We start from the raw sequence: 13,724 nt of genomic DNA, 5'->3' as shown, positions 1-13,724 counted from the left end.
GACGTCGGCACGCGTAGGTTGCAGCAAAACATGCATCTATCATGGCGCTTATCTAGTCTACCACTCGGTCTCGTGAAAGTCCTTGAGGAACTTGCCGAAGATGGTCTCGTCCGAGTTGTAGCCGACGAAAATCGGGTCCAGTACACGCGCGGCGGCGTCGATCTCGTCGATGGGCGTCTGGAAGTTGTGCGCCTGGGCGTGCGCGTGCGCCTTGGCCAGCGGGTTCTCATCGTTGATCCAGCTGAACGTTTTACAACACAAGAAAACAGGTCAGTACACGCCGCACAGCAAAGCATAGCAGCAGTAGGATATAGACCTTACCCCGTATCGACCGAGTTCATGTAGATGCGTCGCTTGCTCAGGTCCTCAGCGCACGTGCGCGTCATCATGTTGAGCGCGGCCTTGGCCATGTTGGTGTGCGGGTGGTTCGGCGTCTTGTATCGGTAGAATTTGCCCTCCATGGCGCTCACGTTGACGATGAATTTCTTCTCGGTCACACCACTCTTCTCCAGCAGCGGCACCAGACGATTGTTCATGATGAACGGAGCCAACGTGTTGATGGCGAAAACCTCCGCTACTTCCGGGGTGGCAACCTCGCCCATGCGCAACAACCACGAGTTGCGCGAGCGAAGATCCACCTGCTGTCCATTCACGTCCACCATGCCCTCAGGGAACGCGGTGCCATGATCGTCAGGGTGGTCTTCGCCAGCGATCATCGGCACCTGCGACTTCAACGCAGAGGACATGACAACGTTGCCACCTGCGTTAACACTCTTGGCATCGGATGAAGCAGGGAGCGCCAGCGACTTGACATGTGACTCGAACTCCTGCTGGTGGTTCATCAGCATCTGAACCTCCTTGGCGCTCGCCTCGAGGGCCTTGGTCTCCTTGTCGACAAGCGGCTTGTAGTACGTGGGTGGGCGGCGCACGGTCTGACACGCGTTGTGCACGATCATATCCAGACGAGAGTAGCGACTGATGACGAAGTCGCAGAACTGCTCCAAGTGCACCAGGTCACGGAAGTCGATGCCGAAAATCTGCAGGCGGTCCTTGAACGTCTCGTACTCGGGGTGCTTCGCGAACCGTTCAGCCGCGTCCTTCGGGAAACGCGTGGTGGCAATGACCGCGGCTCCCGCCAGCAGCAGCTTCACAGCAGCTTGGAATCCAATCTTCACACGCGCGCCGGTGATAAGCGCGACCTTGCCGCGCAAGTCCGCCGCCTGGAAGCGCTTGGTGAAGTTGAGCTCCGCGCAACGCGGGCACAGCTGGTCGTAGAAATGGTGGATCTTGTCGAAGCGGCTCTTGCACGTGTAGCACGAGCGGAAGCCCAGCAGCGCGCTGGCCTCCTTCTTCTCGGCCGCCGCCTTCTCCTCCTTCGCCTGCTCGGCCTCGTCCGTGCAGAGCTTCTGCAGCTCCGGCTCGGGGCCGTTGGTCAGCGCCTTGGTGGAGTGGCACACGTCCTCTCCGGCCACACCGTCGGCGATCATGGGCAGCAGGTTGCTCGGGTCGTCCTTGCCCTGCTGCAGCAGCGACTCGAGCTTGGCGATGCGCTCGCGCCGCAGCGTCGAGCTGTTGATGTGGCGCTTATCGTGCATCTTGCGCTGGTTGTGGCGCGCGCGCTTCTCTTCGCGGATGGCCTTGTCCTCCAGGTACTTCTTGCGGCCCACGCCGCCGAACTTGCGGCCCTCCATGTACTCGGACACAGGCGCCAGCTTCTTGCGCATCATGCGCATGTTGCTCTGCTCCAGCAGCTGCTTGCGCTTGCCCAGCACCTCCAGCACCTTGAACGTCGTGGCCATCTCCTCCTCCGTGAACGGCATCTCCTCCGCGGGAGCCGTAGGCGCCGCCGGCTCGCCCTGCGCTGGCGCGGCGGCCTCCATCGGCACGTCCTCCGCCTGCATCGGTTCAACTACCAGGACTGATGGCTGGCCACGCACCCTCTACAGGCGTACCGTACAGTACCGGTTCACATCCAGTGTCGTACTTTGTCGAGTTTCGGTTAAACCGGTTTCTTAGAACCTGTGCTATTGCATAAAATACCATTTAACTAACCGATAAACCGGTTAAATACTGAGGTAGACGTGCGGCTAGACCGAGTCCGACGCGAAGGCAGGCAGATATCCCCATGTCGTTGAGTGCGTTCGTGGCTGGAGTGGCGCTCGGCGGGCTGCGCTACGGCGCCGTCAAGTACCAGCTGCTGGAGCAGGAGGGCGTCGTGCTCTACTCGGTGAATCAGGTCAAGGAGAGCTTCCGCGGCGAGGCCCACGTACGTACAGCAAGTTTTGATAGTGATGTCTCAATCGCGCCCTACTTATTCATTTCCTGTTGCGGTATCGCAGCTGAAGACGCGCAGCGAGGAGCGATACGAGCCGCTGCCGAGTCGGGAGCACGAGTACTACACGTTCGTGCGCGAGGGCTGGAACTCCAAGGTGCTGGAGTTCCGCAACAAGACGTACGAGTTCTTCGGCGCCAAGTAAGAGCAGCCTCGCTCTCCGCCTATCGTTGCAGCCCCGTAGACTGTTGTGAAGAAGCCCAAGAAACAAGAGATTTTAACATGCAAACCGCGCATTCCTGGTGCTGTCCATGCTAATTACCAAGAAGTTAACAGGTTCTTGCTTTCGAGGAGCTACTGTCTCACACGATGGGGACTCCGTGACGCTCCATGACGAGCGTGTTCTCGGCCATTTGAGCCTGCGTGTCCTGGGCTTGCCGCACGAGCTCTTGCATCTTGCTCCGGAAGTACTCCACGCGAGATTTGCCGATGCTTGCACGTCCGCTACTGGGGAACTCGGGGCCGCTCTTCGATCGAGCATCCATGAGTTCGTACTCAAGTCGGCGCTGGGCCTCGTCCGTGTCGTCGTTGGCATCACTATCGCCGTCGAGACTCTCCTGTTCACCTTGTACGATGTCTAACCAGCGTGGACTTGACTGTGAGATTTCCAAGCTGAGGTGAAGCGCTGGCTCGGACTGTCGGAGCTGGATCAAGGGTGCCTGCAAGAAAGTGCGTAGCTCGAGCTCCTTCCTCCTTTCATCCACCGCCATCACAGCCTCGTGAGCGCACACTTGCAGAGCTTGTAGTGTTTTCTTCATAGGCAAGTCATCATCTTCACCGGGGTAAATTGCAGCGTCAAAGACAGCTAGAGCACCATAGCGGAAGCGCTTCTTGATGTCGGTGAGCGGTACGCCAGCGTAGAACCTGGCCTGCTGAGGACCCAAGACGATCGGGAGCTGCCGGAAATCATACCCTGACGGGTGTTTCGGCGATTTCCCGTCCAATGCCCATGTATTTCTGGTGACCACAGGCTTCTGCAATTGCAGCACTGGGTCACAACAGCGCAAGTTCGCAGCTACTTTCATGAGCTTGGAGCTGCCTTTGACCTTCAGGTAGTAGACTGCAGCTTCTCCCGCTTCAATTTCGTTTTGCTGACTCTTCTCGTATGGGTTCGCTTTCGTGAATAGTGTCAGCGCAACAAACTTGGAGTTTCGCACGGAAGCCGAGTTTTCGCAGAGCTTGAGGAGGATGTCTTCGTACAGCTGCATCGTCTCGAAGCTGCGGTATACTAAGGGTCTGTCCTGCTGGTTTCTTGCGATTACATTGAGGCGAGATATACAGTCCACATTGTTTGGAGATTGCTGGTTACATTTTGCAAGATTGTTATCAGCAAGAATGCCATTTTTCATCGCGTAGACTGGGCGTGCTCGGGAACTCTGACCGCTTGGACTGAGACCCTCGTTGTCAATGTGGGGAACGTAACGCTCAAACTTGTCTTCATCTTCACTGTCATGATTAGTTTTAGCTCCGGTTTTGCGGTTCTTTGGTATGGAAGACGTCGCTATTGTGTGCAGGTGATGCAGCGGGGGAGTCGAGAAGGTCTCAGATGATGACCGATGAAATCCAACCGGTGATGGTGCCGTCTTGGGGGTATTAGGCGCCGTCGTTACGACGGGTGATTTCAGTGAAGGCATCATCCGAGTACCGCTCCATTTATTCGCGAAGTATCGTCGATCAATAACAGGTGATGCAGCAGGCTTCGGGCAACTAGCTGCCGGCTCAGACTCTTTTCGACGTTGTGCGGCATCCAAAGCAGCCACAAATCTCCGATCAGCTGCCTCTCGTGCACGTTTGTCGTTCGTAACACTCCTAGCGGCACCTTCATCCAGTGTGCTGCGTCTCCGGCGAGAATGAATATCAGTAGCGGGCGACTGCTTTGAATTATTGATAGCATGATCTGTTGTTGCAGGCGCCCGACGTCTCCGTGGCTTTTCAAGTGACGTAGAGATTTCTGGTTCTGACTGTGAAGGCATGTACGACGATTTTGGTCGCGATGCCGTATGAATTCTCTCGCAACCCGTGCAGATCCGCAGTACTGTCGGGCCAAACGTGGGTAAATCCACATCCTTGTGTACTGAGCATTCGCGACATATCACTTCTCCGCACAAACGGCAGTGGTGTCTTCGGCGCGTAAGCTGGTTAAACCTGCGGCAGCACACGACGCATTCCGTTCGCTCGGCGTTGCGTACCCACTGCAATGTACGCAGAGACTCGAGATGGAGGCTCATTTTGTATGATTCAACAGCATTGTCCAGGCGACCGATTTGTAGTGCCATTTGCCGCACGACATTCTGAAGAGCCCGGAATTGTCGACCACTGCACTGCGTCGCCATAGAACTGTTTAATGTTGCATTCGCACTGCGAATGCTTCGATCGCTTCCTGCGTCCTGCGCAATGCTCATGTAGAAAACGACGTCTGTCTTGTCACTGCAGTCTGTCGGATACAAGAGGAAGCCTCCCAAAGGAACTTTGCACCGAACGACGCGATGAGACTCTAGCAGTTCTGGACAGTGCCGTGTCTCCACAGATCGGAAGAGTTTGTATGCTACTGGCATTTCACTTTTCGGATGCAGACCCTCACGGGTCTCACCACTCACGTCATTGCTGTTGTCGTCTTCCCATGCGTTATTGTTGTAGTGATCTCTATTCATTGACAGTTCGTCGATTGAATACCGCTTGGTGTACGTCTGCAAGCAAAAATCGCAATCGGACACCATGGGGCTACTGCACCGACATACAAACCAGCGAACCGCAAGAGTTTCCAAGCTGTCGTTCTCACTTTTTCCCAAAAGATCTGTGCTTGGAGCCGCGCTGTGGAAAAGCACCGAGGTGTCAGCAACAAGGTTCCCATAAATGATTCTGGTAAACGACCGATGTGCCGTGGCCACCGAGGAATCTAGCGTCTTGAGCACAATATCCAATGGTGCATTCACTGTTGTGCTGCTCCGCACACTATACATCACAGGTTCGTTATCTTCTCTCGTCAATACGGGCCCAGCTTCATCCGCTCCAATCGGCCCCCACTTTTTCTTCTTGTTGCCGCGCTTGGCCTTTTCAGATCGCTTCTCCCAGAGGATGACCCCCGTCGACTTCTTGCCCGACTTGACCTGAGTCCAGGCGTCGTCGCTTGAGTCAGTGTTAGGTGGTGCGCATTCATCCATTAAGTTTGGTAACCGAGAGCGAGCTAGCTCCATTCCTACGGCCTCTTCCTCTCGAGACATGGTGAACGGCACTACATAGCGACCTTGTCCCGCAGTGGCTTCGATTGAGTTTGAACTGCTGGCGTGTCCAAGGTTCGGCATCTCGCCGCGCTCTTCTTCGACCTCGCGAAGATAGTCTCTCATGCTGCTTTGCTGCCGCCTTGATATCCTGGAATGAACAATGGAAGTGAAGGGCCGTCTGTCCGTTGGTGTGCCTTCCTTCAGTGGGAAGTAGTCGGTTTCCAGCGTTTTGGATGGAGAATGCGAGAAACCTTTCCGCCACTAGCGCTCGGTCCTCCTCTGAAGCGAGGTCAAGTTCACGGTGCTCCGTTCAGTGGAAACGGATGCCGATGAACCGTGGAGAGGAAATGTGTCCAGCCATCCAGGCCACTACACTCACCTCGGAGCCGCCTACCAGCTAATATCAAAACAAAGGACCAGCGCGCTTTCGATGAATCCTGAATTCATTGATCTCATCAGATGACGTCGCCTGTCGTGGGGGCAAGTTGAAGCAAAAGCATTCTATTGCGCGCGAACGTCACCAGTTCTAACATACCGTCTAAATCGCCATCTAAAATGTCCTCTCCCTGCATTTCTCGCTGCTGCTTCGTGTTTCTCGGGTTGGGTTGGTGGTCTTGCTTGTTTTCGTGTGCTGCAGTTGGGGTGCCTCTGAGCTTGCTGGGTTGGCCGCGCCCTTCTTTCTTGTCTATGTATGGCCCAGTCTCGAGGTCGTCGCATTCCGACCTCGTGATATCGAACGGCGGGTCTTCCAGACTGCTGGGCGATTGAAATAAATTGTTGCCGAAAGCGAAAAGCTCGATCTCGCCTTTTTCAGTCCGGCGGTGTTGCCATCACGTGATTAGTTGGCCTCGGGTTCGTTCCCCGCCTTCTTCCCAGTGGGAACAACCTGTTGTAGCCAGATGCGCGTCTTGTAGATAGCGAAGAGATCGCGCACGAGTTCACGGAAATCGATGCGGCTGCAGGAGTTGCATAAGCTTAAGAGTCAGAATTAAACAGTAATGAAAGCCCAGTAAATCCAATATTTACCGGTCGGCTTCGAAGAAAAACGTCAGCTTGTGGCGGTCGAACTGATATTCCGCGTCAATCACGTTCATAGGGAGCAGACGCTGACGCACTTTGCTCTTGCACACTTCAAACACTTCGTGCTCCTCCTTACGCTGCATCCAGGCAACATACACGTCTGTTAAGTATCACACGCGGTCGCAAGCAAATGTATGCCCCAAAACCCCACCTGCTCGTTAAGCATTTCACATTCACGCTGGCTTGCGACACAAATAATTTTCTTCGTCGGAAGATCGTGACGCTTGCTGCGCCCCATAGAGTCCTCACCTGGGCTCCCAGAATCATTTCCAGAGCCAATCTTCGACACATCGGTCGTGCGTTGCACGATTCGCCCTATGTCTTCTCCACGGTCAGCTTCCACCTATTGCACAGGCACAACATTGTCAATGTTCATGAATAGATCAATATCGTAGACATTGTGTACCATCAACACACACCTTGACGTATTCACCAGGCTTATACGCGGCACGCCCGGCAAAGACCTCCTGACGGCCCCGCTTAAACTCCACGTCATAGTACGCCTCAGGCGGTGGTGGCGGGTAGTGGGCCGCCCCATTACCACTACCAGGACGTACATCAGGCGGCAATGGAGGAGCCGCATCCATGTGAGCACGACCCCAATCAAAGGCCACTCCTGCAGAGTTGCTGCGACTCAACGAGGGCGGATATTCCATAGGTGGGGCAGACGTGAAGAGTTGTGGGCCCTCCATCGACTGGCTACGCACTGTCCGTGTCGACGGGTAGTTGCCATACTCCACGCTGTATGAGCGCATTCCACGGCCCGTGTTGCCCTGGCGCGATTGATTTTCCTGTTGTTCTCCGTTGTACGAATCCGGGTACGGCGGCATTGCGAATGCATCGGAGTACCGGCGATACGGCATTGGCGGCCCATACTACGGCAACAGAGAAGTTCATTAGAGATCTGAATGAGTCAAGTCAAAACGCTAGGTAAACGAACCTGGTACTGGTGCATGGGAGAATCCGTGGGAATGCTGACACGCGGAGGGCGAATACCCGCGAGAGGAGGTTGCGGCTGGCCAGGCATGCCACTTCCAGAATGGAAGCTGCGAAGCGTCTGTGGGAACTCTTGGCCCATGGCCTGCTGCTGTTGGAGGTGCTGCTGTTGGTGAGATGGAGGGCCATACTGCTGCTTGTTGAACGGATTGTACCCAGACGAGCCGTACGCAGGAGAGTACGAGAACGACCGCGCACGCAGTCGCTGGAGAGGCTCCTGCGGTGGAGGCAGTGGCGGGTTCACCTCGTGCGAGCGTCCCAAAGTGAAATCCACCGACGAGGCGCGCGAATCCTTCGTCAGCCTGTGTGCACAAAAACATGATAAGCTTATTAGAACACGAAAAAAAATAAATAACCCGAGTGCAACCTCCCTTCTGCAACTCACCTCGGGTGGCCCTGGTACTCTTCTTCATACTGGTTGCTCGCGTCCCTACAACCACATGAACAATATCGACATCAGACCCAACATCCACACTCACTCAGCAACCGACTGCAACGTACGTGGAGAGCAGCGAGCCGACGCTGTTCCCACGGAACAGGTCGACGTGTCCTGCGTCCCTGTTCCTCAGCGACGTCCCGAAGCGCGGCGACGTCATGAGGAACTCTTCGTCCTGCAGCTGCCACGTCTGCGCGTCCTTCCTGTTGCCGAGCACGGGGGACTTGACGTGGGCCAGCGAGGCGGCGCGGGCGCCGCTGCCGCTGTCCACGCTGATGCTCCTCGGGGGGCGTGGGAGCTGCGAGAGCACGGGGAGGCACGACTCGGCGTAGGACGGGTCCACGGGCGGCGGGGCCGGCACGGCGCCGGCCTCCAGCTGGTTCGACAGCGGCGAGCCTCCTTCCTGCTGCTGCTCCTCGTCCGAGGACGACGAGTCGTAGAAGGACGAGCCCGACGAGGACAGGCACGAGCTCACGACTCCGCGGAAGCTGGCGGCGTGCTTGAGCTTGGCGTCGTCCAGTCCCCTGAGCGACGAGCTGCTGCCGAGCCGGCCGAACGTCGAGGAGGACGTGGACATGACCGTCACCTGCGCGTCCACGGCGCGCAGGTGCTCGGCCTGGTTGTCGGCGGACGGCGGCGGCGACGGCGACTGCGGCGAGCTGGAGGTCGGGGGCGGTGACGCCACGCGGCGGCCGAGCGGGCGCCACGCGTCGGCCGGCAGAGGCGGCGGCGACAGCGCCAGCGACTCGTTCATGGACATGCCGCGCGGCTTGGCGTGGCGGCGGCCGGCGGCCAAGTCGGCGCCCGGGTGGTGGTGGTGACGGCGGGGCGTGGCCGTGGGCGACGCCACGCCCGGCGGGGCGTCCGACTCGGCCGTGGACAGCGCCATGACGCTCGTGGACAGGAACTCGGACCAGTCCTCCTGCGAGCCGCTGAGGTAGTCCAGCGACGAGTGGCGCGTGCGGTGCATCGTGGAGAAGAGGAGGAAAGGAGGCGGGTGCAGCCCCGAGCGGGTGGGCCGGAGGGCGGAGCGGAGAGCTGGCGCTGGCGCTGGAGCTGGCGGCTTGGTGGGATTCCTGCGTTCTTCCCTTCAAGTTGGGGGCTGACGACTGACTCGCGTTTGTATGGGCGACACTTGGTTTTTCTTTGAATAGGGGCACCTTTTCCGCCATAGTAAACGGAAGTGAACGGCAGGCGAAAAGGGACCAGGTGGCCGCCGAAATATGGAAGGCGCTCAAAACCGCGCCCGATTTGGGCCCCGAGATTCCTGCGTTGGGTGCTGCCGTGCCGAGAGCGGCGAGAAAGGCAAGCGGCTTGCTGCTACATCATGTAGCCTAGATGTATCAATCTAGTGTATTATAGTGAGCTGGCGGCAAGGACGCTGGCGATGGTGCGCCCCGGCCGTGTTGCCTGCCGCACGAGACGAGTCGCGGCAATAGCTTTCGCGGCGACGGCGACACCAGAACAGCGGCGACGAAGAAGATGGAGGTGATTCCATTGCTGCAGAGGCCCATTCGGCGCAGCATGTCACTTGCTTCGATTCAAGGATATGGTTTTCAAATCGCGGGTTCACCGCGAAACGCTCTGCGGCGAAGGATCGCGGCGCGCTGCCGTAAGGCGCTGCAGGGCACTCACTGCATGCAGTGTCGACGGAGCTCTCGCCGTGTCCGGCGTGGCGAGCGCGGCCTGCATTGCAGTGGCTGGGCAGCATGCACCGTGCCCTGCAACGCAAAGCGTTGTTCATACCAGGTGAGAGATAATTGCGATGGCACCGCCCAGATGGCCGCGCCTGGCAAAGGCGCTTCTGAGGCCTAGCGGGCAGTGCCTACCGCAGGCAGCAGATGATCATCAACCGTGATGGTGTCGGGGCATGGAGCCCCATTGCTCCGGCAGTCTGGTGATCACCAACAGGACCCGATGGTCGCCGCGCGCGTGCGCTTGCACACCAGCAACTTCAAGCTCCTACATGAGTCATTTTGCCTTTTGACTCGAAATGAAGAGCTGAAGGCACCGCCATCGCCATCGCTGGCGCTCGATGCCTCCGCTGCTCGCCTCCGCAACAATAGCGGCTCAGCCCGTGCACCCGTCCAGGCAGTCCAGGCACTGCCTGGTCGCACTACAGTTCTGCTGCTGCCGTACTTGGTGATCATGACATGAGGCCGCCGCGACGAGATAGCTGGGGTAATATATTTGGATCCGCCGCACTTTCCGCTCCTGGAGGCAGGATGCAAGGCTCCGCAACGCAAGGAGAACGCCGCGTCTTCAGCCCGCGAGACAACTCGATCGCCGAAACGACCAGCTCCGTTAGTGAGACTGTTGATCCCACTACCCGGGTAGGATCAAAACAAAATCAACTCTTTCAGCTTAACTTAGCTTCAGTATAGTGTACCACCACCGTTATCCTATACGAACCTTTGTGGTACACTTTACTGGAAGCAAGACAACAACAACAAAAATCTCGAGAATTGCCATCAAAAGTCTCCTGTGGCTCGTACTTAAAACGGCCGGCTAATGTTCTTTGCGCCTCTTCAAAAGGCAACTGCAGCTATTCATAGCGGCGCTATCAATAGCCGACAAGACTCCAGGGCAGGCAGGCAGGCAACACCTTCAACGCCCGGCGTCGCCGTCACCGCGTAGTCTAGACCGAAGCAGGAGGCGCCCGTCCCAAGCAGCAGCTCCGACGCTCAGCTCACACGCAGGGAGCAGCGCGTCAGACGCCCGCCGTCATGTCGGGGGAGTCGTCGCCGTCCGTGCCGCCGCCGGCGACTGCGACTGCGACCGCGTCCGCGTCCACGTCGGCGCCGGCGCACCCGCCGTCCAGCGCCTGCAGACCCAAGCGCCAGACCTTCTCCCGCTTCCTGCGGCGCTCCCCGTACGGCGAGCGCCGGTCGCGCGCCGTGGCGCCCGCCGACAGCGCGCCGCCGGCCTCGGAAGGCCGCGCGCGCAAGCGGCGCGGGGCCGGCGCCAACGACCTCACGGCGCGCAGACAGAGCGGCGTGACGCACCTGCGCACCATGCACCGCGTGCGGCTGGCGGTGGGCGAGTTCATGCGCCTGCTGAGCGTCGAGCTGTTCTTCGTCATGATCGTGCTGTTCTACGGCGTGTTCGTGACGGTGCAGCTCACGATGGCGGACGACACGCTGGCGTCCTACAAGTCGGTGATCGACGTCACGGACATCACGGTGGGCTCCATCCTGCTGCTGGAGATCACGCTCAAGGTCTTCGCCTACGGGCTGCCGTACCTGCGCGACGTCTGGGCGCTGTTCGACGCGCTGGTCATCGTCGTCAGCTTCGTGCTGGGCGTCGTGGCCGCCCTGGGCTCCAGGTCCACGGTCGTGGTCAAGATCCTCAGGCTGCGCGTCATCCTGAGGGTGCTGCGCGTGCTCGTGGTGTTCGAGCGAGTCAAGCAGAGATCCAAGTCCATGAACCTCATGCACCTCAACAAAGGCGCCATCACGTCCCCCGTGGAGCACGTGCTCCGTGTGCTCAACGAGCTGAGGTTCCACCCGGCCATCCGGCCGTCGCTGAGGGACGGACTCGACTTCGCCATCGACGCCATCAAGAATAACAGGCTCTACGACGCCAACGAGGAACTGCTGGCGGTGGAAGGTGTCGACGACGACACGCAGAACTGGCTGCGCGGTGAGATGCTGCGTGGAAACGACATGAACAAAGTGCTGCCGGGCACTGAAGATGAGGAGGACCCGAACGGCCCGAATCGAAAACGTCGGAGATCGTCCATACGCAGCTCGGACTCTGAAGTGGATCCACACGATGTTGGGAGCGGCAGCTCGGATGGCAACAGAGTGGTGAAACCCCAGACACTACACCGACATCATCATGAACACTCGTTGTCGCATGGAAATCGGGGAACGACGATGCGGGAGCTTCTTCCGACGCTGGACTCGGCATCGGAATTTGAGCTGCAGAATTTGTTGCAGGGCGTGAGCTCGTGGAACTTCGACGTTTTCCGCGTGCATGTTGTTTCCGGAGGAAATGCGCTATGCTACATTGGTCATCACCTCTTGCGTGACGGTCCCTGCCAAGCATTGAACATCGAAAGCAACCTGCTTGTGAATTTCCTGCTAGAAATCCAGCGCGGGTATATTGCGACGAATCCGTACCATAATGCCATTCATGCTGCGGATGTCATGCAAACCGTGCATTACTTCCTCATTCAGCCAGAACTAGGGCCGTATCTGCGTCCGCTAGATCGTGCTCTGGCCCTGATTGCAGCAGGCGTACACGACTTCATGCACGATGGCTTTAACAACGGTTTCCACATTTCCACAGCGTCGGAAATCGCTCTACGCTACAATGACCATGCAGTGCTCGAAAATTACCATGTGGCGCAATCGTTCTTGGTGATGAAGAATTCGGACCTTAATGTGCTCGGCCATTTAGCACCTGATGACTTCAAGTACGCGCGTGATATGATTATTCAGATGGTTCTGGCAACGGATATGGCCAAACACTTCGAGGACGTCGCGCTTTTCAAGACGACTATTCTATCAGCCGCGCTAGATGCAGACGCTGTACTGGTGAAGAATGTCGGAGACAAGAAGTTATTGCTCAAGATGGTCCTTCACACGTGTGATGTCTCCAACCCAGCCAAAGAACGCGAAACGATGCTGCGCTGGACCGACCGCGTGGTTGAGGAGTTCTTTGTCCAAGGTGAAATGGAGAAGCAGCTAGGACTCCCCGTATCGCCCTTCATGGATCGGGATACGATAGTGATCAAGAAGATGCAGGTTGGCTTCGCTGATTTCATCGTGGCACCGTTGTTCAGCGTCTGGGCCCAGATTCTAGTCAACGTAAACTCCGTGGCCTACCGCACCTTGCTTGCGAACCGCGAATTCTGGGCGTCGCTGTCAGATGACTTCAAGCCCCACATGATCAAAGACGTGATCCGCGATCTCGGTATGCGGCGGCAGCGCGACACTCTGATACAGAGTACCATTCCTGAGGAGCAGATTAGTCCACGTTCACGCCGCAGCGTCGCCAACATGCTGCTTGGAACAGACGACGGATGATTAGAGTAAGCTTTTCTCTGGAATATTCTCATCCCAGTGCGTGTACCCTAAATTATCTGGGATGAGGAAAGAAGAACCAAGTTTGGAAGAGGCGACGTTACGAGTTATTCTGCTAGCGCGTAGTACTTGTTCGAAACGGGATCGTAGTAGCAACGCAGGAGCGGATCGTATACTAGCTCAATGGACGAAGTGGATTGGGTTTGCGGTCCCAACGAAGTTTTCTGCGACGGTCGACGCATGGTATCGTTTATAGCCGATCGCCGGGCATCAGCACTTGACGCAGGAGAGCGATAGTTAGCAGGGTTGTACTTGCGGTCACTACTCCGTGTGAATGGCGAAACATGAGGACTGCGGGCGTGGAAAACACTTGCTTGAGCATCAAGTTCCGCCGTCCAATCGGTAGACTCCAATAGCCGTTGCAGTCGACGAGAAGAGAAGGAGGATGAGAGCTCACTTGAACGCGATGCCTTTGAGACTGCTCTCGGGATTTCCGTTGCAGGAACTTTTCACGTGTACGTCGAGGAGAATCCATCAGCGGTGACTTCACAGAAACCATTTTAGCCGGTAGATCGGGTTTTGCATTTTGAATTTCGGGAGGAACTGATTTCCTCGAGTGCTGCTAGAAG

At 57.4% G+C, this 13,724-nt stretch overlaps 5 protein-coding genes across 5 annotated transcripts; 2 read left to right on the top strand and 3 right to left on the bottom strand.

The window, feature by feature from the left end:
* Positions 1-57: 57 nt before the first annotated feature.
* On the bottom strand, positions 58-1,901 carry IUM83_01777 (short chain dehydrogenase reductase family oxidoreductase; the record flags this gene model as incomplete). The annotated part of the gene is made up of 2 exons (XM_067925654.1): positions 58-241; positions 322-1,901. The coding sequence occupies 2 exons, from the start codon at positions 1,899-1,901 to the stop codon at positions 58-60; spliced, it is 1,764 nt and encodes a 587-aa protein (XP_067800912.1).
* Positions 1,902-2,125: 224 nt separating this feature from the next.
* Positions 2,126-2,477, top strand: IUM83_01776 (uncharacterized protein; the record flags this gene model as incomplete). The annotated part of the gene is made up of 2 exons (XM_067925653.1): positions 2,126-2,266; positions 2,340-2,477. 2 exons carry the CDS (start codon positions 2,126-2,128, stop codon positions 2,475-2,477), a joined length of 279 nt encoding a protein of 92 aa, XP_067801088.1.
* A 157-nt stretch (positions 2,478-2,634) lies between these two features.
* On the bottom strand, positions 2,635-3,540 carry IUM83_01775 (putative Rho/Rac guanine nucleotide exchange factor/faciogenital dysplasia protein 3; the record flags this gene model as incomplete). The annotated part of the gene is made up of 1 exon (XM_067925652.1): positions 2,635-3,540. One exon carries the CDS (start codon positions 3,538-3,540, stop codon positions 2,635-2,637), a length of 906 nt encoding a protein of 301 aa, XP_067800913.1.
* A 2,851-nt stretch (positions 3,541-6,391) lies between these two features.
* On the bottom strand, positions 6,392-9,035 carry IUM83_01774 (uncharacterized protein; the record flags this gene model as incomplete). Its single annotated transcript, XM_067925651.1, has 7 exons — positions 6,392-6,509; positions 6,580-6,710; positions 6,785-6,976; positions 7,053-7,508; positions 7,574-7,931; positions 8,015-8,059; positions 8,131-9,035. The coding sequence occupies 7 exons, from the start codon at positions 9,033-9,035 to the stop codon at positions 6,392-6,394; spliced, it is 2,205 nt and encodes a 734-aa protein (XP_067800914.1).
* Positions 9,036-10,791: 1,756 nt separating this feature from the next.
* Positions 10,792-13,098, top strand: IUM83_01773 (3'5'-cyclic nucleotide phosphodiesterase family protein; the record flags this gene model as incomplete). Its single annotated transcript, XM_067925650.1, has 1 exon — positions 10,792-13,098. The coding sequence occupies one exon, from the start codon at positions 10,792-10,794 to the stop codon at positions 13,096-13,098; it is 2,307 nt and encodes a 768-aa protein (XP_067800915.1).
* Positions 13,099-13,724: the final 626 nt, after the last annotated feature.

This window comes from Phytophthora cinnamomi (genome assembly GCF_018691715.1).
Source record: "Phytophthora cinnamomi strain GKB4 chromosome Unknown Contig0, whole genome shotgun sequence".
NCBI classification, from domain to species: domain Eukaryota; phylum Oomycota; class Peronosporomycetes; order Peronosporales; family Peronosporaceae; genus Phytophthora; species Phytophthora cinnamomi.
Note: the sequence above shows the minus strand (reverse complement) of the source record. Positions and strands in the feature narration are given on the sequence as shown.